The sequence below is a fragment of the Phlebotomus argentipes genome, unplaced genomic scaffold (assembly GCF_947086385.1).
Source record: "Phlebotomus argentipes unplaced genomic scaffold, Phlebotomus argentipes genome assembly contig_6, whole genome shotgun sequence".
NCBI classification, from domain to species: domain Eukaryota; kingdom Metazoa; phylum Arthropoda; class Insecta; order Diptera; family Psychodidae; genus Phlebotomus; species Phlebotomus argentipes.
The window spans coordinates 484954-511791 of NW_026776145.1; the positions used below are offsets into that span (position 1 = coordinate 484954).

Genomic DNA, 26838 nt, shown 5'->3' on the forward strand with positions numbered 1-26838 from the left:
CCGCCTTTAATATATCCTTCAGTTTTTATTTCATTCAGTAATAATTGATTTAGTTTACTTTTATAATGTAAGACTTGCACTCCGACACCAATTTAAATTTTACATAAATTGCATTCACCCAAAAATGTACGAAACACATTAGGACCTGGCCAGCAATGATTCTCATATCTAGTGTCTGGCTTTAGGGATTGTATTCTCTTTTGCTCATTACGTTGGTGGTTGGAGAAGAGGATGATTCTCACTTCAATGTTTATCTCTTTAGCTATTTTTTTTCTTCCTTTAATAAATGTTTGTAGCGCGAAATTACATTCAGTCACAGCCACCACTTTTCTCATCTTTTCTGTAATGTGTTAAATTGAGTTTGAAAAAAAAATGTACCACAAACTATGGTTTACTTTTTATAGACGCAAATTACAAATAAAGCGAGTATAATGATGTTGTGGCTTGTTCTGTGTAATTACAGTTGAAAATGAGATGTTTTCGCTAGTTTTATTTTAATCCTATCTCGCAAATTTCACCTCTTGCCTATCCTTTACATTGTAAATTAAGTTGTTTGGTAGCGCAATGACAACTGATAACTGACAAAATTTCTACATTCTTTTCTTTTATATCTATTCACATCAGTGTTGTCAATCTATTTTTTTTTCTAGATTCTTGCACAATATTATCGAATAAATTGAAAGTGAAACAATTAGAAATTAAATGCAAAGTGATGTTTAGATTTTCTTCATCTGTCTACAGCACAATTTTTCTCTCTGTCCTCTATTTTTTTTTTCTAAAATGTTCTATTTTATCTAATGTGGATAACCAAAAACTCTTGTCCGATGCAAGTAAATGTTGAGATGAATCAAAAGATGGACAGAAGAAAGTGTAATATTCAATAATAAAAAATATTCATTGAATTGAAAACGTGACGAGGGTGAAACCTTTTCTTGTCCCTTCAAACAGTTATGAAGTATGAGATTATTGCTACGAGTATGGTTTATACAAGAAGTTCACACTACATTTAACAAGTACATCTTTTGGATATTCTCTTAAAATTGGACCCATGCACACTCTTATTCATTCTTTTACAATACTTTTCACTCCCGAAGGGATGAATAATGAGAATATTTTCTGTCTTTTTATATTTGGTTTAGTAAAAACTTGATTACGAAACATGATTTGATGAGGTATTCAAAGAGCGCTAAATCATGGAAAACTTTAAAAACATTCAAAGCTCAATTTAAAGGTTGATATTTTATTTTATACACATAAGAAGAAAATGTATGAAATGTCAAGAAATGTCCCAAGATATTTATATCACAGAAATTTCCTAAATTTTTGACAAATAAATTTCGGGTAGGCAGTTTAATTTTTCCATGGCAAAAATAAAAAGAAAAACTCCAAATTGAGCTCTTAACTTAAAATACATAAAATTCGTTTTCAATTCAATGATATTTTCTCATTGTGTCTTCCTAGAAAAGAAACATCTTTGCATTTTACTATAAAATGTCTTTAAGATTCAAGTTAAAATTTTGCTCTGTCGCTAATAAGATTTTTTCCCCAAATATTTCCCACAAAGTTCGCAATAAAAAAAATGCATGAAACCAATTTTTCTTACCCCAATTTATTGCGACAAAGCACAATTTTTCTTACAATTCATTCACTCAATGAGAATTTTAGCATTTCCCAAATGTAGAACTGCAATTCTCAAAAGGTGAGTGTTGTCTTGCTATTAAAATATATCTCTTGGCTGGCATTAAAAAACTTAAAAAGATTTAATTTCTCTTTAAATTAGGTTGTACATAAATAGACAATCATTTTGGTAAAAATTATACAAATATAATAATCATTGTGAATGAAAGATTTGTTTCCTCAAGAGATGTGACGGTAAATTTTGCTACTATTTCGCACGAATTGGGATTTTTCTTCTTCATGTCTTCAAATGTGTGTCCTCTCAGTGTTTTTTACAATCGTTCACTCCTTTTATCATTCTCTTTTCCTCTTTTTTACATTACATTGCGTGTATAGTGACTTATACACTGTTTTTTATGAATTTTTATTTATCTTCTCATTTTTTTTTACTTTTAATCAACAAATACTGACTTTGTAGAGAGATTCGAGTAGTCTATATAAATTTATTACAATTTCTAATCAATTTAATTAAAATTTGTTGTAAACTCTCGCATCAATTCAATCAATTTTCACCTAAGCACTATCTTTCATCTTTATAGTAGTAATAATATTCATTTTAATAATAATATTTATAATCTTTTGTTTCTTCTTTTCCCACTTTCTTTAATTTTTTACTTCTTTTTTCTTTATCTGTGTCTCTCTATAATTTTTTTCACTTTTTCTCTTCCTTCGGATATTCTGTAATTTCGATTTGTTGCCTTTGTTTATAAACAATATAAATTGATGCCGTCATTTTTTCGAGTGTCCACATTCCCTCTTACATTTTCATACACTCTCTCGCACACTTCATTCGACTATATCGTACTGTATTCCTCAATGTCTGATACAATTATTTAATAAAAATTTTTTTATTAAGTAATTTCATTGATTTACTTATTTGCTATTTAATTTAACCACGTGCTATTTAAGTTCCGTCGAAGTTGTAATTCACATGAAATAGTTTTCTTCTTTTATAGAAATAATATTTTTAAATAAAATTGTAAATTTTTCTTTTCTTGTGGTGGTTTTTTTTCTCCTCATTTTAGATACTAAATAATGTTTCTTTTTCTCTCTTTACCTACAATTTTCTTGATGTTTTTTCTCTCTTTAAATTTCAAGCAGAAACTGTCTTCTTTGTTACAAGGTTTTCGTCTAAAAAATCCACATTGTGCTCACATAGGGTTTTGCATTTTTTCAAAATACAAAATGAACATTTCTTTTATACACATTTTACACACATCCAAATATTCACTTTTACTTCTCACCCCATCATCCTCGAAAGAATGTCTCTTAACCAACAAACGCCTTCACATGTGCAACAATTTCTCTCAATTTCTGCTCTTATGCCATCAAAAAGTTCATCAAGTGGAGTTATGTAGTGGTTATTGCTACATTTATGTACAAATGGTGAAGGTAATTTAATATTCATAGTGTCTGCAGGACAGAGAAAAGTGTCCTCAACACTTTGCCGCGCACACGTTCACATAAGCACGGCGGTTTCACTCTCACTTTTCAATATTAATGTGTCTGTGTGCAGTGAAAAATTGTCTGGTTCTCGTAATGCATATCGAATCCTCTAGTGGCACTGCATCCTTGTTGCTTGTCCAATTCTAAACTCTTGAACACGATAATCTACACTCACACAGAACACTCACACGATAATTCGGAAGAGGAGGCAGCTTTATGTCGCTCCATATGAAATTATAGAGAACATTTTAGCCAGTGCTGGGATAGAGAGTGGACTGTATTGTTATCCGTCACTGCGAAACGGCCGGACTCTTCTTCTCCGAATCCTGACTGGACGGTGTATTCCCCTGGGGTCCACCTCGGTCCACATTCCACGAATTGGGCCCGGTCATCGGTGAGTCGGCATGGAAACCGCCATGGTTATCGTGCTCCAGCGAATTTGCGGCATCATACTGGGTATTCTCTAGCCTTGTTATCAGTCGTTCGTCCTCATCGCCAAACTCACCACCCATCAGTGATGGCTCACCAACTACCATGACATCCTGCATTCCACGAGGATCACATGTAAAGACAGACAGAGAGAAACGCATTACATTTGCAATCAACATACCCAAACCACGAATTTGTCCTGCTGTCTCATTAAATCAATACCATCATCTCGGGTAAATTTTGGCCTGTTCATTTACTCACTCTATACTCTAATGTAACAACATCAAAAAGATATTCTATCTCTCTTCCACTGGAGTTATCACATGATGATACAAGAGTTAAAAGAAAACTTTTCATCTTCACCTCCTCCCACATTTAGAACTTAATTGAGGTATGAAAGTGAATTTTGAGTAATTAATTATGAGATTAAAGACTTACGATGTAGTCTCTCTTTGACACACCCGAGCATTACATTCCTAATCCACTATTATTTCTTCAACATCTCTATTTTTGTTGGGAGCTTTGATGAGCACATTAAGAGATAAGTGTCTTTATAGCAATTTCCACCTCATCTCTTCTATATTGGGATTTAAACTTACAACTCCTTCAATAAGAGTTCATTGAACAAAATGTTTTCTATTTATCTAAAATTCTTCAGTATGCACAGCGAATATATTATTCACCATGGAAAAAATGTCAGTAATAATCACAAGAGAAAAGGAAAGAAAGAAATACTCATTTGTTGTGCTAGAACGAACCAGTTCAAAAAGAAAAATTTTGATGAAACTCTACTTTGAAGCTAGTCTCAAAAGTGTTTTTTGGCACTGCTATTAAATATATGTATGCACCAGAGTTAATCAGACTGCCACGAAGGGCAGCTTCCTGGCACATGTCATGAACTCCAGTGGGTGGGCACCGAGACAGTCTTTTTAGTGAAATCAGTAAAATTGGTCTACGAAATTCAACTACCTGCGACGCTAGGGAAAAATTTGGTCCTGGGGATCGTTTTTTGCTTGGCACGGGTGGGGCATTATTAGCCGCTCCTCCTGAATTGGAGCCTTTTCTTTTTCGCCGCTTATTTGCCGGTCTTTGGGTATCTGTAATGGGAAGAGCAGAGGAAAAAGATATGAAAAGTAAATACGATGTATTCTATTTTGCCATTTTTAGCACAATTCTCTATTCTACTATGTTATTTTAATTTTATTACTCAACAGAGTGTGCACTTCTTTTCCTTCTACAAAATGCAATTTGAATACAGTCTATACCATATTGGATATGGCATATAATTCTTTTGCATTCTAATAAGCAATGGTATAATTTTGCATATTGTGTTTTATTTGGATAAGAAAAATTTTGCGATGATTTCAGACGATCATCCTTTTTCTGTTTTTTTTTTTCATTGTTTCAACATTTCAATTGACTAACCTTTTTTGCCGGTCTGATTTGGAAGTTTTTCTATAAATAAGAAAAGAAAAAGGAAAAGTCATGATATGTCTTTTCATAAAAAAATTAATTAATGATCGTCTGAAGTCTGTCTTTATTCTCTGACAACCACATTTTTTTTTATTATTATTTCTTCCCTCTCTGATCATATTGTTGATTTGTATATCTTTTCTAAACTTCTGCTCTAATTTAACAATATATTCCTTCATTCGGAGTGAAAAGAAAAATTTCTGATTATATAGCAATTATACCTCATTGCACAAAAGTTTTTCTACTTTCTCTAGGTATATTGTATTTATCTACTTCCTTCTGTGGAGGAACTTTTGCTCAAAGAACAAACATGAGAGTAGTGTGTTACTATTTTTCCTGACATCATGCTTTTCCCCCTTTATGGGATTCTTTTTCGTTCTTTTGGCATGAAATATAAAAAGTACCTCTCTTACCCGGCGGTGCAACCATTCGCTGCCACTTTTGAAATAACGTCGTCTTCAGGCAATCTCGAGGACTAAGCGCATACGCTTTGTGGCGCGACATCAGCTCTTGCATTGGTTCCAGGATAACACATAACTGTATGTCGATTACCAAATTCACCATCCACAAAAGGATTTTCCAGCCGTTTATGTGTGTTGTCGCCAGCACGAAAAAGAAACAGAGAAGCAGGGATAATATTGATTTCCACTTTGGTGGGGTTGTGTTCAGACAAAAGATATATGGCTAGTGTCCAGGAAGAAATTCACACAGACATTCCCTGAAGCGGTTCCGGGTACATATAAAAGGGACTCATGTGTGAATTGTCTCCATAGGATCAGTAGCGAAATATCACCACTCACGCGTAGATAGTTAAGTGTTGAATTTGTGATCCCCTGTCGTGTGATATTCTTTGTCAATTGCTCTAAAAGTCCAGGATCTGGCTGAGGTGTATGTGTGTGCATGCCGACGACAGTGCGTGGTATGAGTTCTTTGTGAGCCCGCACAGCCATATGCCACGATTTAATCCTCATGTAGTCATCATACATAAACTCCAATATCAGTCGCCCCTCGGTGCAAACCTATTGCATTTTTGTACGAAAGAGAGATTTGATTAGGACACAATGGCGAGTGAGATGTTATGAAGAATCCATGGCTAGATAATACTAACAATCTGCTGAGCTACCTTGGTAAACATGGGTTTCCCGTGGTGTGTCACCATCGTACATTGTTCACAGTCTAATGTTATTGATGTGTTGTGGAAGGACTCTTTCGTATGTTTCATATGGAAGTAGAGTTCTGTGACACCACCTTCAAATATACTTCGAAAGTACCGTGGTATCAGCGTTCGGCCTATTGCTGTTGGTGAGAAATGCGAAGATAAAGAGAGAAAAAAGAAAGATAGTTAGCATAAATTCTCCATGTAAATCCAGAGTGCAAATTTTACCACTAAATCACATTTATTATAACTCATGAATGTGTTGAATTGTGTGAAAAAAACAATCATTTGTTCAAGTAAACTTAGATGATCATATACACTGCCAAGGGAAAACTGAAAATGTGTCAAAAAGGTAGTCATTATTCATACGAATGGAAAAAAAATCCTATATATAGTAATTCATTTCATCATTAATCTCTCTGTCTCACATGGCGAACTTTGACACGCAGTTGATGGAAAACGAACAGAAGCAGGTCACATACATTCTGACCAAAATCTCGCAAAACAATCTCATTGTCTCCCATCCTCCCTCTTTTCCTCGTCACACACATAGCATAGCATAAAACAAGATTGCTATTTGTAACACCCCATCCACTCAGTAATTTGTTTCTCTATACTTTTTCCGACAATTCCTCAGAAATCCAACTATTCTCAGTGCTGACTCCCTTCTTCTACTCGGTTCCTACAATCAACCTGATATAGAGTAGAAATAAAAATAATAGAATCAAAGGGGATGCACGTAAGGAAATTACGCACACACTGTGAAGTTCTAATTTTCGATTAAAGTGAACTATTATAATACTAGTAAGCTTTACTTAATATAATCTTAAAATGCATAAATGTTTCTTATTCGACAGTATCACCCTTTGTACAGCATCCCATCATTTTATTTATTCCTTTTCTCATTTGCTGTAAATCGTGCAAAATACTTCCATCAGATAGATTCAACATTCTTCCAACCATCCGTGATATGTACAATACGAGGGAGTAAATTCCAGTACCATCACATCTCTACCTTCTACTTTGCACCATCAATGCAACAGTACAGTCTAACAATAGATACATTGAGAGAGAATGGGTGGAAAAACTTCTTCTACTGTCTTTCAGTGGAGCGTTACTGGGGTGAAAATATCCTGGAGATTCTCTCTGTAGCTCTCCTTTTCTTGCTGGTCTGCCCTTGGTTAATGTGGCGTGACATTATTATAATCTTGGCACATCTTTACTCCTATTTAGCGAACATAACAGAAAAACAACTTATGTATAGCAATTTCCATATAGTCAACAATATTTTGGATGCACGATGAGCTTTCGCACCATATCACAATTATATATAGGACTCGTATAAGACACAATAAATTCACGCTTTGTTACCCTCGGACACATTCTCAGTTTCTTCAAGACATTGTATATCGTCATACATGAGCTATAAAGGGACTCCAGCACACCATTTAGGTGTCGAAAAGATAGAAATAACGAACGTTAAATGAGATGAACTTACTATATCTCTTCGGTCCATCCTCCAGACAGAATGTCAATGTTAGCGTTGCATCATCTTCAAAAAATTCCGTGGCAAAGGAATCCCACCAGCAATTATCACTTTCCTGCAAGCCAAAGAGTTAATGTTGTCATTGAGACACAATTTTTTTTTTCAAATAATCGTTGCAACAATTTCTCACCTCTGTTCTTTGCTGTAACCTCTTATTCAGTTCATGCACCCGATACTCAGTCTGACTGAAATATGATGTATGTCTTCTAGGTACACTTAAGGCTCTGCGGAGAAAAGAAAAAAAAGATATATTAATAATTGCCTAACATTACAAAGTGTGGTAAGACTGACAAATTTTACCAAAAATTCATCAAAAATGGAATTACTTTGAATTCAAAGCATGGCAGTTCCCCTTTAATACATTGGTGACCTCCTTCAACCCTCCATCAGTCCCTTTTCCAACCTTCCCTTCCCCATCCTTTTATCCACCCTCTTTCAACATCATCGAAAGCTCCGCATAAAGCAAGCAGAACGCAAAAAAGCATTCGACCACTACGTTTATCTCATTCTACCATTTACCACCCTCCCCATTCGCACACATTCACACCAACTCCTAACCAACCCCTCACAATATTTCTCTTCGCCGCACTACATTACCACGGAATTTTAGCAGAGTTGAATATTCCGTGCAAAAACAGATAAGATTAATTTTCATTTATCAATATCCTAATACAAAATGTTGTAGTAAAATGTAGTTCTACAACACCATGAATTCTTCTACCTCTATTCTCTACGTTTCTTCTAAATCAACAGTCATACACGTGGTCTTTCTTCAAAAGAACAACCCCATTTTCATAAACTTGGACAAACCTCTTAAGTACCGCGATGACAGATGAGATAAAATATGATGAATTGGAATGTATGAGCGGGTCAGTATCAACTCTGCTGACACTGTACATAGTCTGGGGAGCACTCCATGGAGCCACCATGGGCGCTGGGTGGGAGAAGTACTTCCTGCCATAGTGGTAGTCGCAGTTCGACACAGTGAATCAGGGAGACAAACCATCATAAGACCTTTTTTTCTTTTTTCTTTGCATTTCCCACAGCCCCGGCTATGAGGGTGGCGAATGAGACAGAAAATACGATGGTAACTGATGACGAACCACATCACCAGCGTGAGTGAACTCACCCTTACAAATTTATGATCATTCCCTTCCCTACCCAACCATCTACCTTATGTGCTACATAAGAGGAAAGTCTCCCATTCCACCCTCTTCATATCAATGAAACACCCACTAATACACTCCTCACTACTATACTTCATTCCTATATATCCTTCCTTTCTTCCCCTATTTTCTCCATCGTTGACTGTATATTGTCTCAAGTGTGAGGACCACAATCTCCAGACGAAGCACTGTTGCCATGAAAGAGTAACAGTGTGATTGGCATTGCATTGCCCGCCACCCTCGACTTAGGGGAAGAAATCGTCGGTACACTGTGAAAAATAGGCGCTCAATACCCATCAGTTAAGATCTCACATCTCTCTCGCACCCCAGCATTCGATTCTGCTCTCCATCTCACTTCAACCCTCGATGACTCACACACCACCAGCGAGAGGAAAGTCAACGCAATCGCCATGACCGTCAGCAAGGGGAAGTTTTATTCCATGCATACACAGTCACACCGCGAGAAACCATCCCCAACGGGTCTCCTTATGTACGAGAGGCATAAATAAAAGTTATATCTACAATTGGGTTGTTGGGGGCGTGTATAGACGTGCAACGTATACATATTTCGTAGATTCATGTTGTAAGAGTATATTGGGTTGTTAGAGGGATGTTGGTCGGGTTGTAGCTATAAAACACTACAGGGTGACACATGCTTCGATAACAGACCCTTAATTTATATCCTCAGCGCTTGGGATGCACTTTCACAGTGAAATATGGGTGGGAATATTCAAATGAAGATATTCCCAATTTTTCATAAATTCATGCTCAACATTTTCTCAATAGCACAAAAGCACAAACTAGCTATTTGAATTGTTGTGCAAAAACAATGACAATTAATCACAATAAAATCAAATTCAATTAATACAGCGTGACATACGATCTGCATAATTGTGATTAATATATTTTCTTTCACATCTTTTTACACTTCCCCAACATAGCACGATCATTTCTATCTCTTCAGCTGTCTCTCTCTCACTCTATTGCTCCTCTGAAAAATAGCCCGCAAATAAATCATTCACATCACTCATTTATAATTATTTTCATAAAGTCATTACATATAGTCATATATATATATTCACCATTTTCTAAATCTATTTACATATTCTGGTTGGCTTTGACCTTAAAGGCCGTACGTGATGGTGTATTTTATATAGGCTCTTTTATAATTCTCTCTCTTAAACCGAATCCCCGTGTCAATTGCAGTCGTATATGTGTCGCGTTTTCCTATTCCTAAAAAAAACTCCTCTCTTTTATTATCACTCCAGTTTATTGCAGTGTATAAGTGGGGTGCGTTTGCGTGTATTGTAGTTTCTAAAAGCATCTCATCTGTCTCTAACCATGAGTTTATTATCCATGTAGACAATATTTTTTATTCTCCACTGCTAGGTCTAGTCAAAACATCAAAACAATCATAATGAAACTAATATAAATTTTATATCATATCGCTCAGTGTGTCCTCAACGACTGCGCACACATATACGCGATCTCTAAGAAATTGCAACAATACCGCCAATAGCGGCAAACTTGGGAAATATTGCCGCGATCAGTGACCACCCTGTGACACAGAGTTTATGACACTCTGTCTCACATTTATACACACTACATAGCGACATGGATATATGAAAATTTCGACGGATAGAACGATATCCATCACACGCCGATCCATCCATCTCTCTTGCACAGTGAATAAGTGTTGGAGGCGCGAGTTTCTTTCAACTCTGTTTATTTAGCATATTGCAATGGTGTCTGTTGGGTCATAGGAGTTTGGTTATTTGGTAGTATGAGAGAGAGACAGCCCCATTATTGTATATACCTCCTCCTGCTCATTCATACACAAATTCGCGTATTTAATGAACATTTCCATCTATTTTTCCCTTCTATCTGTCTCCCTCCCTTTCAATTGCGACCCCCTGTGCTTCAGAGCGAGCGAAGAGAATGTACTAGAAATCAACTATTCTATACCATCGACCGATGGTATAAAAAGAAAACTGAAAAATGCACACTTATTCCTAACAGTGTAATTCGTAGTCGTATCCACGCTGTTGGTCTCTCTACATATCTCTTGCGTTTCATTTTATATACTCTACGTACACAAAACATTATGTACAGACTATATGATGCTATTATATGTATTTTAGATAGAAGATACATTATATGTTTGCTGTGCATGAACAGGGTGTATGCAAAGATTTCTTTCTGTTTCAACATTTGAAAACTCCAAACTTGTGCCATCAAAATGAAGTACAATTAGGTGATTCTGAAAATGTACTCTCTTATAAAATAACCTGCACATCTTATGAGACCCAACTCCATATAAATTATCAGGCGTAATACACAAGCACCCTATATCTCAATACGCTTCCATTTTATATCACAGCGAAGAAGAGCTAAGAGGGTGTGAGGGGTGCTGACATAACCTTAAGCATTTTTCGAAACATAAAGAGAACACAGAATATACATCGTCATATATATATATATATATATATGTACAATCTATACCACAGACTATGTATGATAAAGAACACGTTTAGAAATCCCCAATGAAAGTTATATTTTCTACACTGCTTCTTCTACTAACCGCAAAGAACTCCCAATCACAAGTTCATTCGACAGAAATATCCCAAAAAAAAATCCGAGAAAATATCGAAATGTTGGCCCTCATACAAAAAAAATCGAGAACTCTCTTCCACAAATAGTCGAGCAAACATGGAAACATTTATGCTACTTTTTTCCTTCAATAATGTTATTTTTTGCAGAAAAAAACAACAAAAGGGGGTATACGCAAATATTTGCGGTCGTGCAAATATTGTATCGTACTGTCGCCGCCGTTGGCTAAATCGGCGCTACAGTCTCTATGGAGACCACAATCATGACGTCACTTGTATATCCAACAGCTATTAGCAGCCTCATATATTGCAACGTATGTATTTGATAATTCGAGACAGACAAGTAGTTAAATCTAAGCCACCCTTCATCAGGTCTCGAGCACGTTAAGAAATAATGTCAACCTCGGCGTCGGTTGCGAAATGTGCTACAAAATCACATTTTTCCCCGAAACTTTAGGTTAGCAATTTGAATGATGAGTTAGAATCAAGAATTTATTACATTCACAGTTGGAGTTGTGTGTATTGCCTACTAGCCCTGTATTTAAGTGCAACTGATAAATTCTGTTAAGAATGGTTTAGAGAGAAAATATCATAAAATTATAGTACATCTATTCCGAAAGAGAACACCCACAATTCAACTGTATACGATTTCTATATGTACCTACATATATGATCAGCTTATTATAGTTATATATTGTCATATAAAACTACACATCCACACTATATATATATAACGTAGAGATATAGCATTTATATATATATATATTAGAACAAGCGAAGCATATGTACATAAATATTTTCTATATCTGAGCAATACCTCGTAGAAACACTACAAAAATCAAATTCACATAACTTGTACTGAGAAGAAAAAAATTATAACATTCTAAATGATATATGTACATAGAAAATACATATGTATATTCGATATTTATTATATCTAGATTAAGTGTACATAAGAAAGGCACATACATAAAATATGCAGGTATCTACAGTTTATTTTCCAAAGATGAATAAAACGCAATATAGTAGAAGGAAAATTGTATTTTCAATCCACTGATTTTGCAATAGTAAAAAAATAGACGCTTATATATTTGGTAGAAGTATAGTGGAAATATCCAAATAGGCATATTTTTATCGAGATTTTCCAAAATACAATACGAAAAAAAACATTATATTCAATATTTGAGAATGCAATAGTGAATTTTTTGAAAAATAATAAATAATAAGTTTTCCCAACACCGCAATACTTACAATACCTCCACAGCGCTTTAAATGTGATAACATCTAAAGCTCTAACTTAACTACAATAAGTAGGTACGCCTAAGTACGCGAGCATAATTAAATATATGCAAATGTTAATTACATGGAATATCTTGTTGGTTTAGTTCTTTTGCTCGCCATACAGACAAGTTGAAAAGAACAGCATGTTTTAGATATAATACGAACAAAATGTGAACTTTCAGAATATTTGACTGCGCTTCAGTACTCTTTCTTATTTAAGTTACGTAAAGTCGGAAACAAATATAATTTTGCAACTCCTTTTGCGCGCATCCCATGTGTGATTATTATGAATATTACACATTGATTTTCTCCTCATTTCTAGCTATCAAAAAAATCTCATATCTCTCAATGTTTTATTTCTCGCATAATATGCTCCCCTAAAAAAACAATATCGAATTTTTTTGTAGACATTTTTCCACTTTTCGCATAATTACGTTTCAATTACGGCAGAAAAGCTAACGAAAAAAATATAATTACAAAAATATATACATGAAAGGACTCTGCAGCTATAACGAATAAATATTCCTGTGCGTTCATTTGTGCTGGTTTCACAGAAATTGAATACAGAAATACAAATTGCACAAATATTATATTTCATGCACACCATTCATCTGCACCAGTCATAATTATGATTTCTCTGATTTATTTACTGTATACTCTGCACTATAATCGACCATCACTAATCCAACTCATTGGCTGTTAACTCATGATAATGTCAAGGTGTTTTACTAGATAGTGGGAAAATCATTCTACGCAGATTGTGCAGAGTTGTGCAAGAAATTCTGAGATTCTAAAAAAAATTAGAAAAATTCAAGGTGTTCTTATCGCTGAAATTTTGCACATACTCCACAAGTTGCAATGTCCAGTCAAGCTATACATAAGAACCACATGCAGACTTTTGCCCGCGCCGAAAGATATCCAAAAATCTTTAAAGTGTTAATATCCATTTTGAAATTCTGCACACGTCTCCCAGCAGACAGACAACCCCGATGGCAGCGGTTTGATATTTTCGCAAGGTGTTCGACAGAATTTGGTCACACTGCGTATAAATAGTGCAGTCAGTTCTAAATTAATTACTGTGTAATCATTCTAATTATATTGTCAAACACGATAGGACTACGTGGACCCACCCCAAAGCAACACTTCAAGTAATTGTACAAATTATGAGGTTTTGCAGTATTGCAACCCGCTAACAAAATGGTCGATTGATTTGGTCGTCTCAGTCGGTGACAACAAGCTACCTTTGCCGGACAGGTGAATCGATGATGAAACTCTTGGTCGCGCGCATTGCCAAGAAATTTCCGTGCTTTTTTTCTTCTTCCTCCTCTGCTTACCTCATACTGTATTCATTGTTCATCCAAAGCCACCACTAAGACTGTATTTTACTTGGTATTTTATCAGTAGTTGTTGGCAAAAGTTCCAGTGCAAGACACCAGTCGTAAATTGCAATAAGACGAGACTTTGAGGGTCTTTTCTCGCTTTTGGAGCAAATGGAGTAAATTGAGAAGTAAGAAGAAACAAAGCAGCGAAATGCGAAAAAAAAAAGATTTCTTCGTATTTCACACTCAACTATACTGATACGTGATAGTTGCAGGTGTTTTTTCAGATTTTTCCTAAAGTCTTAAACACTCACTTCTACTCATCATCTCACCTAATACATCTCGCTCACTCAGTATGGACGTATTTAGAAATGAAGATGCCCTATTTTGGTTAAAAAGCAGACAAGTCATCTTATGATTAAATAATAATTTATAATTACATAACACAAATGCCATACATTCGTATCACACGTTCATGGAATAATAAGAGATTTTTTCACCTTATTCCATCGCACTCTCAATGTGTGCATTAATGCACCACTCACTGTATTCCATGAATGCCGGCAATTAATAAGAGGAAAACCCATCATACCCATTCAAGACATTTTACTAGACACTGTCATTTGCTCTCTCCTCTGCACTCTCACTTCAGTCTCATAACTTTCATTTCATTCTATTCTCACTTTGCAAAAGACAATAGAGACATCAAATACAACAATTTTGCCATGTGAACACTCAAAATTTCCAAATTCAGGCTTAACGCTATATCCCCTTCAATTTTCTAATATGTTTTGTCAAACTCCATTATGTCTGCACATATAACGTTAAATTTCAAAGTGGGAAAATCCACCCCATCACAATACATATCCTAATAGTCAATATTCCCGTGCTCTACAGTCAAATACATATGTATATACATACAGCCTAGTGAATTATCCATACATGATGATATACATACATCACATTTTATTACATACTCCGTATGCATTAATCCATAAGTAACACTATAGAGAACCATATCCATCCTCCCAATTCAAAATGGGCTCCACCAGCTAAGCAATTCACAATGAGATTAAATGTTTACCAGTGAAATTCATAAGGAAATGTTCGGATCTGCGTCTTATGAGAAGTTCCACCCATTCTAAAGCCTTCTCTTTATGAATTTACACGAAGATTTTCAGACACTTTGATATTGTCAAACAATCTTCCTTTAATATACCTAACTTACTCCATGATCAATAAAGGTACTACTATTAAATCCTTATTACATTGTTTATCATTTCGGCGTCGGATTAAACCTATAACAAATTTGTAAAAGTAAATCCAAGAAATACACTTACTTTTTTAATCGAGTTCTTTATACGCGTTGCATGGTAATTTTTTTTTTTAATAATTCAGAAGAAGTCTAATGTTGCATACAGTATTGACACACGTCTTATTTACTGTATTACATATCATTGCACTATACCTACATATTTATACATGTGAAGATTAAACGAATCTACATATTGAAGCAGTTCAAATATCGATATTCAAACATACATACAGCATAATTCCTTTTATGCTTTACTTTATATGAAAATACTATATTTATGTATGAAATTGCAAAAGACGTCTTATTGGCAGCGAGATATATTCTTCACGTGACTTTATTTACATATGGTGAGATGTGAAAATAGTAGAGAAAATGCATTCACTATTTCCACCCTGCTGACTTTCAAACTCGATGAGCTTATATTGAGAAGCTTTCAACATGTTCAGAAATGCAAAATCTCTGGGGTATTTGGGGAAAAATTCTAATATTACACTTTGAAGGGCGATCATCATTCAACAAATATAACATATTTCATGCTCTAAAGTGATACAGTGACCAAAAAAACACCAAAGGTGACATATTTCTTGTTTAATATGTAATCATTGCTTTTCAATGCACTCTCTTCCAGCGTCACACAATAGCCAGGGTTTGAAATTTTTACCGCCACTGTCTCCAATTTATATTTTAAAACAGTTTATTATATACATATTTGTATACGGTATAAACATTCAAATGAACTTTTTGTTCAACTTGTGGCTGTGTATGACGTTTGATGTGTACATTATCGATGTGTGACATGAGACATTTTGATGAGTACGAGTATGCGCGCATAATAAATTTTCAAAATACATAAGAGAGAAAATGCTTATGGCTGAATTACACATAGCACGAACGACTATCTATAAATACACATATCTAACTATAGATAGAATAAATAATGGGAATATATAGTCAAATATATATAAAATATGCAAATGTATATAATTTTATTATCGCACAAAATGTATGTACATTATTCTCTCCTATATTATAATACTACAATACAACTTATTCGTATGAAAACCTACATCTATGATGAGGTAGACAGACCATATAAGCAATGGTATGAGAGAATTATTTTATGTGTATAATGTATTATAAAAATAAAGTATCTGATGGAAGAGTTTTGCTGAAAATTTCATTCCTCTTCGCTTCTTCCCAATATCTCTTCACAATGTGCCTTTTTCTCAATTTTTGCTCTCAATCTACTCCTCGTCAACTTTTTTACAAAAAGATTCCTCTTCTTTGCCACATTTTAACCCACCACATCACATGCAATTCTCTACGGCAGTATTGATGCTAAATATAAAATTACAAGGAGAATAATCATTATTTCACACTGGTTGCCACTCAATAAGACTCATTATCAGATTGGATAGTACAACCAAAATATAGGTCATAACTTTATGAGCATATCCGTGGCTTTTCATTCAAAGATCATCACCAAGCTTTGTACAACCAGTGCATTGCAGATAACTTTTGCATAAAACATCATACAACTTATCTGACCGCGTTCTCTTTTCACGATAAATCTTATTAAGAAAGAAAAAAAAGAACAAAATCTTACTGAACCACTGTGAAACAGATAATTTCTAATCAAATTTTTTAATCACAAAACATCTTTTAAGATAATTCCTGGACGTGTAATAAATACCAGACATTTTAGCAAAAATTCACATGGCGCAACTGAATACGTGGTGAAAATCATGGGAGAATTTATAAGAATTCTTTGGAAATGAGCCATATCTAATACGTCAGTGTATATTGCGCGTGTTAATGTACGTAGTATAACCTTGTGTCAGTTAAAAAAGCTAATTGTTTATTTAGAAGAAATCGTATTACGAATAAGAATACAGGTATAATACGCCCCTTTTTTCTTAAATCGCCCTCCAATTTGCCAAAAAATCTCAATACACGGCTAAACGGTTTTCGGCAATTTTATTGAGTGACTTTTGGTGATTTTGCACAATCAATAGATATGATAAATGTTACTGAAAGTTTACCCAATACACGTAATATGCGCAATCGGATACGTAATAGATAAGATTAGAATTTTTTGTTGAATGAAAACAAACAATCGGCTATAGATATGGGTTTACAATTATGGCGCGGGAAGAAAATTCAGAATGTTTACTTATTGAAGTCAAAAGAAACTTTCCTCTGATAAAATCGAGAACTGAATAGTGCTTTGTGTAATTTCAACAGAAAATCATTGACAATTGTTAATTTTAGTGTGATTTATATTGAAAAGCAATTATTTTATATTATTACGTATTATAATCGTCACAAAGGGGAAACCCTTACTTGCGATGAAACAACACTAAGTTAAACATACAGAACCGCCTAGTCCCTATGTTTTTGTCTCTATGTACCAGAGAGCAACGTAGTTGAAATACATTCGGTCGGTTGCATTGATTTTTCATTTTCATTTGTATGTACATACATATATAACTGCTGAATCTTGCCTGCCTGGCGGGTTGTTGGCTGGTTTGCCTAGCACCCCTCTTCCTCCCATATCCCCCTCTCGTGCTCTTTAATTCATTCGACACACCAATATGACTACTATATCCACCACACACAACTATATCCCACCCGTAATAGCCCACCTTCGGGTCCAAACGCCACATTATATAAACTCATCATTACCATATAGCAATCATACATAGGTGCTGAACATAGAATATGATATCACTGGATATACTGCATATATTATATATCTATGTATACATATATGCATAGACAAGAGAGAATCTTCCACAGAATGGCACAAGAGCCACCCTCTCTTCTGCTGTACACCGCAGTACCAGAAGCAATGGAACCTAGAGCATTAGGATTCGCACTGTAGATTTTATGTCATAAAATGTATCTATACGTTATGTGTGTATTCCAAGTATTTATACAATACATATATACTACTTATAATCAACCCCGCGATATTGTTTCGACTTACACATACACCCAGTAATGTAATGTACCATCCATATAGCCCATTAGGTTGCCAACATACTAAAGTACATTTATTAAAAGGGTGTGTAATATTTTCGACATACAACATAATTCATGGTACAACTAAATATTCCAATTGACAATTTCATGTAGAAATTAGTGATACCGTATTCAGATGCAATATAAATTTATAATAATTATCAGGACATTTATCGAGGAAAAGGATTGTACGTACACGAGTTATTACTTCTGCAGCGATCCTATCCGAAAATTCGGAGTCTAACCCAAAACCTAGTCGTATAGCAAGTAACCGAAATAATAAATCCATAATGAAAACGATTCCAACAGCAGATATTTACCATATAAAATGAATTTCAAATCAATCCAAAGAGAAACTAAGTCTTCCGAAAATACTCTGAGCTCGATTAGCATATCATAATTTGTCACCATATACTCTATTGACCTTCAAATCCCAGAATTTATTAGTATACGTTGAGATCCAAATAAGCATAGCAATAATTCTCTTACACATCAACAGAATGAGATATTGCCAGTGCTCTTTCTGACTATAATAATTTATACGTGATTGCAGTAACTTCCAATTTGGATTGAGATGTAACATAATCACAATATAAACACTAGTTTGGTCAAAATTCTATTAAGGGGGAAAAAATCAAAAGCGATCGATCTTCGTCACTGTCTTGGCGGATTGATGGTGATATTGCTAGGTTATGTATTGCTCAAGATTCTCAAATAAAATTTACTTGTCAATTTCTCTTGTACGCTCAAATATACTTGCGCAAAGTGCTCGGCTTCGCCCCAGTTAGTTTTTTACACACATTCACAACTACACACACCATCATTTTTCTTCCTCTTTTTTTTGTTTATTTTTCCAATCTTTCCTCCAACTATACCTACATATTTTTTCTGGCTTTCCACTTTGTTCATGTGAATATTTATGCTTCTCTCAGTTCAAACATTATACCTGCGTATCCATTGCTATATCATTGCTACTACTTCATTTCTTCTGTAGTTGTGTCAAATTAAACACCTTCTTCAGTTTATATCTCTATACTTTCTATGTACCTCATCTTTCTCTACACCTTTCCTACGGATCTTACCACTGACGATCATCATTGCCACTCTTGCCATACCCTCTAACTTCTCAATACAGAGGCAACGTGTACAAGAAACACATAACACGAGAGCATGAGTGAGTTTCAGTTCAGCTCTAAATTTTGTAATCCATACAGAAAAACTCTTACTTGTATTAACACTACAATGACGGCAGTAATGATGATGATATGACGGTGAGCATCAGTGTCAGAGATCCACGTTTATTTGGTTCGCTTCTTGAGTTCAATGTAAACCAGCGAGGATGCCTCATTTATAACACACCATCACATACGATACGTAATGAAACCACAAGAATACTACACTGTTAACGCAAAACTGAAGCTCCGATCTCCAAGAATAAATCATTTTTCTTGATGCTACTCTAACGGATTTATACATTTCATGTAATTTCATATAAAAACAAATTGGTACAAAATTCATATTTCTTTTTATTACTACTACACATCACTTAAGATTTAACCATGCACTCTCGCTCACTGATAGCAACGAATATTTTGACCATCATCATCGATATGAAACAAAAATATGTCATGGACTTTAATGATTATGTGTGTACTTATTCAATATCATGAATGCCTTTGTACAGAACAAAGATAAATATTTACATAACAATTCAAATGTATTTTGTTGCGCCAATAAAGACATGAATTTCACAAAAAAAAACTTATCGACGAAACTTTGCGAAAAATTCACATGCAGAATAAATAAAATCTGAAGATCATAACTTATCTCTTTCCTTTTCCATCCTCATTAACATAGTAAAGTTTCTTAACTACGAAATGTCTTCAAAATTTGTTACTGACGATTTACTGGTCATACTTATTCACTCATATAGACACATAATCATTTTACGTATGAATCAGAAGAGAAATGTGAACTCTATTCAAAAGTCAAGAGTGAAAATGCATAAGTCAAGGATGTATACAAAAATGCTTTCATCATATAAAGTATGATTTGTGTTTGCCAATTTCAATCATTTTCACTAGGTAAACTCAAGACGCGATCTTCTCAACATCAAAGGTGATTCAAATGCTATTGATCAGTGCTTACAAACTTTCAAAATGTTTTAATCGCATTGTTCTCACTACATAATATCCTTTATACATAGGTTATGCAATATTGAGTATTGTGTGTTGAAATGGAAGTTTCATCATATTTCGTCAAGTATCATCAAGTGAATGCTACTGGGCTTATAGACACTTCGCAACACTATGACGGCGTGGAGAAAGGATCAAAAGAATCTATATGTTTTTTTTTTATGATCGTATTTCCAGACAATTGAAATGAAATCTCATCGAAATTGTTTTTTATTTTCGATTTGGATCACTCGAAATCCAGATCATCACACAAAATCTTACAATACAATATTATTTCGTCCAACATTCATTTATACAGGCTGAAATGTGAAATGTACGTGACTGTACGTCGCCAGTGGTTTTCCCCACACCCACCCGTCGCTTCCACCTTTTCGAGAAACTATTAAATTTTGTGTTTCACAAATCTACTTCCACCCGTTCAAGTGAGAGAAATTGTCTTCAATTTTCTCTCTGTGCATTGTGCGGTTTATAGTATTAAAGAAAGTGTTTACTGACCGAGATTTCAAATAACATTTCGAATGTACAGTATAACGAACTTTTACGAAAAAGAAGATACACACATTTTATTTTTGCCGACACCAGCGCAAAATCGCAGAAACGGAAGGAGAAAAAAGTGATGAAGTTCAAAGATGATTGTACAAGACATAACTTCCATTACACCCTTTTGTTACTATAAAGTGGCGCAAATATCCCATAGAATTCCTTTCAAATTCCATAGATACCAATCATGATGTGTTGTGACCGCAATACACATATTTCCTGTTTCTTTTTCCCTCCTGTGCTCCACTATCTCCCTCTCCTTCTCCATTCTCAAATGCTACACAATCCCTGAAATCCTCAAATGTTTATCACCTTCTCATATAGAATTTATAGTATCGGTAAATAACGTATGAAGGTTGTGGAGACGGAAGAAAAAGTTGAGACTTTTGGAGAATACCAAATGGAAATAAATTTTTGCACATACATATTTTCACATATGTGTGTGCAGAAGGAAAATTTACGTACCTCTATGGGTACTATAGGAATTCTCCCGTGAAACCTCTTCGCTTGTATTGTCGTACGCAAGAGATTATTAACTTTATTTGTAGGTCATTGCTATTAATAGAAAAAATCATTGGAATAAGCATGAGGATACGTCTCACTAAAAATTCAATCACTTCCGTGATCTCAACATGCGATTCCCAGATATTTACACACCACAAATTACCCTAAAAATAGCCATTTCAATTCTGTTCCAAATGATCAACTTTTTCTAGCATGCCCTCATCCACTCGACATTCTCTTGTATTCTCCTCACACACTCAGCGGTGTAAAATTGCATCTGGCAAAGAGACTCTATCAAGGAGGACAGACATCTTGGAAACATTCAGTTGCATACCCAAATGACTGTCTCTCTCCCAATTTTATGACCCGTATTTTATTTTTAGTTCTACAAGTGAACTTTTTCCCCCTCTCTCTCAATATGTCTTTTTCACCCTCCTGCCCATAGAAATCCCTCATGCGCTAAACGAAAGACTCTCCGTGAAACTTTTGCTCAACTTCCTGGCGACTAACCTTGAATCCTACATACACCTCACATTACCTATCTCTCTCCTCTGAGTTCATTGTAATTTTCATACAGCGTTCAGCTACTTCTTCACACTGTTTGATTTTCTTTCATTTTCCCTCTCTCTCCCTCGTCATTCTTCTTCGTTTCTTCACTTCTTGTTATTTAAAGAGGTCCAGCTACCAAAAAACCATGGCAAAAAAGTATCAAGAATTCAAGGGAAAGAAGAGAAAAAAGTCACGCGAAAGAGAGACAGAGAGCAGTCAACCAACCAACAAACGAGTGAAACAGTCTCGCAAAAACAGTGCAAGATCAATAAGAGTTTTATAAAAACAGAGAATATAGGGTTTGTTTTTACATCTCGTCGTCGTCACCCCCTGACTCTGTATCCCGTGTGACTCTATCTCTGACGTCTATATATATATATATATATATATATATATATATATATATATATATATACATAGTGCCATTATATATATAGCCATAGATATTACTCTTATATCCACGCTCTAGCCATCTCACTCGTCGCCATCTGTGGCCCTCATGCAATCGCTCAGTCCCTCCTTATCGCACTCAACTCTCAGCGCCATCAAGCGTATAACGAGCTTCAGTGTGTACGTGAGGTAGTATATTCGGAGGCACTTGGCGTTTATTTCCTTCTGCACACACCACACTGTATATAGCCTATGTGTATATACAGAATAATATACAATATCTATATCTACTTCTATACATTCCATATGCACACCAAATACGCTATAAAACTCCCAGAGAATCATGGAAGTCTCAATATTCAACAAAACATACACACTCTCTTTCACACCACCTCGCGCGCGATAGTCAAACACCCAAGTGCAACAGAGATGAACGCATCATGAAGTGAGAGAGCGAGAGAGAGAGGAAAAGACGACGCAATAAATTCAATAAAACGACGACTACGGTTCCCTCCGTGTGGTATCCACGATATAAATGTGTTGTACATTGTTACGTAGCACCACATAAGAGACTCGGCGAGTTCCCCCATGTAAGGGTATGTGTGAGGCTTATGCTACGTGGTATAGAGAGTACCTTGCCTTGTGATAACGTAATAAATAAAGTACACTCTCTCGCGCTAGAGCGACAAGCGCACAGAAAGAAACAGCAGAAAAAAGAAAAGTTCAACTTCCAACTTCACGAAAGATGTACATATATACATGTGAATTGAGTTTTTTCTCTTTCCTCTCTTTTTTTTCTTTTTTCCTCTGTGTTTCATGTCGTTTTTCTGGCTGCTTTTTTGTTGCTCCTTATATTTTCGTGTCTGTGCTCTCTCCCGCTCCCACACCTTCCCCGAGAATCTTCTGTCTCTCTTCTGCGATGCTACCTCTTCTCTCTCCTCACTCACACTCTCTCTATGTACGCCCCTCTCACCGTGTACGCTCAATCTTCCTCGGAGAGAGAAAAAGAGAGACTCAACATCTCTTCACACTCTCGCACATTCTACTCATCCTAAGCAACGCGGCAATGGCCAAATTGCACTCTCTATCCCATAGAAAGAGACAATGCCAAGAAGTGCCACTCTTTCTCACCCCAAACACCTTTCTGTAGACCTAGGTAGTTTGGTTACACCGTGGAAAAAAAATCAAAAAAACTACCTCCAACTTCCCCGACATAATCGATCATTGATTTCATAAGAGTGCAGCAAAAGGAAAGAAGTTTGAAAAAATATAGCTTACCCTTGATCAATCCGGTCAACAGGTTGAGGTCCACCCATCATATGTCCAGGTCCCATGGGTCCAATGGGATGACCAGGACCATGACCGAACGGTGATCCGGGCGGCATGCCAAACTGTGGTGGTCCACCGAAGCCACCAGGTCCACCTGGTGAGGCGAAGTGTGGTCCGCCTCCAAACGCCGGTCCCGAACTACCCGGCCTGCCGTACTGCGGTCCACCCGCCGACGGGGACCCAAATGGCCCACCCGGTCCAGGACCTGGACCATTGTATGGTGGACCTGCGGAATTGGGTGGTGGTGGGAAGCCAGCCCCACTGACATTCTGTGGTGGTCCTGGACCTGGGGTGGAAGAGCCTGAGGGTGCCGGTGATGCTGTGTATTGAGGCGTGTTGGAGCCGGGTGGAGGACCCTGATAACCGCCAACTGACTGACCACCACCACCAGCGCTACCAGCACCACCGCCACCGCCGCCTCCTCCTCCGCCAGCAGGAGAGCCCTGGCCCGCAGAAGGAAACACCGATACGGGACCAGTGAATGAATTAGGACCGGACGGGGTGAAACCACCCCCAGATCCGGATGTCTGGGTTTCTGGACCTGGGGGTGCTCCTTTCCACGTCGCCCCAGAGTCCTCCAGCGTGCTAGGCAAACTCAATGGCGGCCCAGCAGCCCCGCGACGGCTCAAGCCTGCAATATTACACAATAAGGACATCATTACTTCTTAGTCCAACCTAGATATACTAGTATAAGAGAATTTGCTTTTTTTGTTTTTAAAATATCAACTTCATCAAAAGCAGGAATAACGCATATTTTATTATGTTGGAGAAATTCAATAAATTACTTATAGCATTTCTAAAGTCTTACGTATAGACAAAATATAAGTAACACATAGACGAAATCCCTCCTCATGTGCTATCGATTAATGATAATATTTACAAACATTCCTTAGTGCTTGCTGATAGCAAATAAAACACGTGAAATGAGCACTCTAGCCAACGATTGCTTCAATCGAAATTATACCAAAATTTACTATTGGATTCTCTGAGTATTTTCATAAGAAATAAATAAAACAAAACTCTTAATTCGCTATTGAATTTTCCGCTTTGGTCCAATTAAGAAGACCTCGGATGTTACAGAACACCGAATTTTATCAGTATGTTGATAAGTATTACCTATCCAAAAATATTATTTGCTATATACAATAGATTTTTTTTTAAAGGAAACCTGCTCTGGTTCACTCAAAGACATTCAGCCACTCTCCAGTTTGGACGAGTACAGAGAATTTGTCTTTGCATTGAAACAGGTGGAAGAGTGCGAAATGTGTGGTGTTCATTCCACGCTTTTTTTATATTCTGTTTCTTTTTTCTTGAAAAATGTATTTGACAATATAATGTATGGATTGGATGTGACTTTCTCTAACCTATCATTCCTTTCTCAGGTGTATTGAGAAAGAGCGGAGAAGAGGTCCTCCTTTGCGGGAACGTTTTTAAGTAATCCGTGATGAACGATTAAATAGTTTACAAGACAATTTTGAGAGACGGTGCAAAAAGAACACTTTTCGACCGTTTTCACATAATCTACTCTTGCACATACACACACTTGAACACTATCAGACACATTCGAATACGTCTTGCTTCAGATTCAACACCAACTATTTTTTGCTTTCCTTTTTTTTCTTGAGATCACTTCTCCGTCCAGTCCTCAATATTTTTCCTCATGCAATTGCCATTTAATTTTCAACTGACATTTCACCCTGGCACACCGAATTCATATTGGACAAGTGTGCGGTGACCACTTTGGATTTTCACTGTCCTGTTTATATCCAATGTCAATTGGCCGGTTCGCAGCAACCGGATACTGATATGTCATGCACAATACTTCCATCGATTTTTATCGTTTGCCCAAAACTAAATGTCTCTTCACACCACATACAACTTCTCCGTCAGGCGGATTTTGGTTGAACAATTTTATGTGCACGCAGTTAGTGCCACAATTCTTTATCAATTCATTGCATATTTGAACCTCGTCTAACTTTTCCCGTTGTGATTGATTAGGTTTTTCTGCCCAGTAACTACATACATTGAACTTTTCATAAATCTTTTCTCAGTTAGTGCCGATAATTTTGAATTTCTGCTTTGCCGTCTGAATTTATTCACAAGGGATTTTCTTAACACTGAATCTCGGTACTGGTATGTGTAAGTTGTTGGTGCACAAATAAAAAAAAATTGGTAACCAAAAAGACGTTTTTGGTAGTAATTTCTTCACACTCTTCCTCTTTTCCAAGCTATTTCAGGTAATTTTTTCCCGCACGCACTACGTTTCATACAACAATGATCCCTGTAGATTTTTATGATTTTTCCCTTCTTGTCATCCTCAAACTTCCAAATATATTGTGTTCTCGTCAATTGCACAAAGTCTGATCTCTCAAATTCACTCCTTTCGTGGAAAACACACGAAAAATTTTCACTGCCGGTGGGCAACAATCGAAGAGGCAAAATTGTACAGGGGCGGAACTCCAAACATTAACTAGAAACCACGACTTTTTTCCACTTTCACGACTATTTTTGATGTTAAAATACACATAGAACCGACACAGAACACAAATTGTGTCGTTTTTTCACAAAATATCCCTTCACAACTGTTCACACGGCCAACGCTTCTCCTGCGATGTCTTTTTCATCATCAGACACACAACTCCACGACGACGCCATGACAATATTTGATTCTTTCGGGACAGTGTGAGTCGCTACTTCTGAGCACGGGCATGTCAGCCGAAACACTGTTTCACGGCGTCCACATTCACCGATTGCCACCCGAATGCGAAATGTCAATACTCGTTTACATTTGAACATGCAGCGCTCCGGCCGGTGACTAGATCAAGCCTTCGCCCTCACTATCAATCCGCTAAGCGAGCTCCCCAAAAACGCCGCGTTTTCTCCACTCGTC

General features: G+C 36.1%; 1 protein-coding gene across 8 annotated transcripts; it reads right to left on the reverse strand.

Moving 5' to 3' along the window:
* Window positions 1-5: 5 nt before the first annotated feature.
* Window positions 6-26655, reverse strand: LOC132258355 (LIM domain-binding protein 2). 8 transcript variants are annotated; one of them, XM_059755681.1, is made up of 10 exons: window positions 25313-26655; window positions 23898-24579; window positions 7858-7951; window positions 7680-7782; window positions 6134-6321; window positions 5826-6044; window positions 5430-5562; window positions 4978-5007; window positions 4522-4649; window positions 6-3665 (listed from the first exon to the last, which is right to left on the reverse strand). In XM_059755681.1, exons 1-10 carry the CDS (start codon window positions 25317-25319, stop codon window positions 3414-3416), a joined length of 1836 nt encoding a protein of 611 aa, XP_059611664.1. In that variant the 5' UTR covers window positions 25320-26655; the 3' UTR covers window positions 6-3413. The 8 variants fall into 8 exon arrangements, with proteins under 8 accessions (XP_059611664.1, XP_059611655.1, XP_059611648.1 ...); XM_059755672.1 differs by lacking the exon at window positions 25313-26655 and having other exon boundaries at window positions 6149-6321; window positions 23898-24692; XM_059755665.1 differs by lacking the exon at window positions 25313-26655 and having other exon boundaries at window positions 5439-5562; window positions 23898-24692.
* Between the last annotated feature and the right edge of the window lie 183 nt (window positions 26656-26838).

What these genes read in the sequence shown, in the direction of transcription:
- LOC132258355 (XM_059755657.1), bottom strand. Translation starts at nt 24,607, where the DNA reads ATGATGTCCTTATTGTGTAATATTGCAGGCTTGAGCCGTCGCGGGGCT. An exon ending in CAACACTTAACTATCTACGC is followed by an intron (nt 5,563 to 5,825) that starts GTGAGTGGTGAT and finishes ATCGACATACAG; the next exon opens with TTATGTGTTATCCTGGAACC. An exon ending in TGCACCGCCGGGTAAGAGAG is followed by an intron (nt 5,008 to 5,429) that starts GTACTTTTTATA and finishes TCTTATTTATAG; the next exon opens with AAAAACTTCCAAATCAGACC.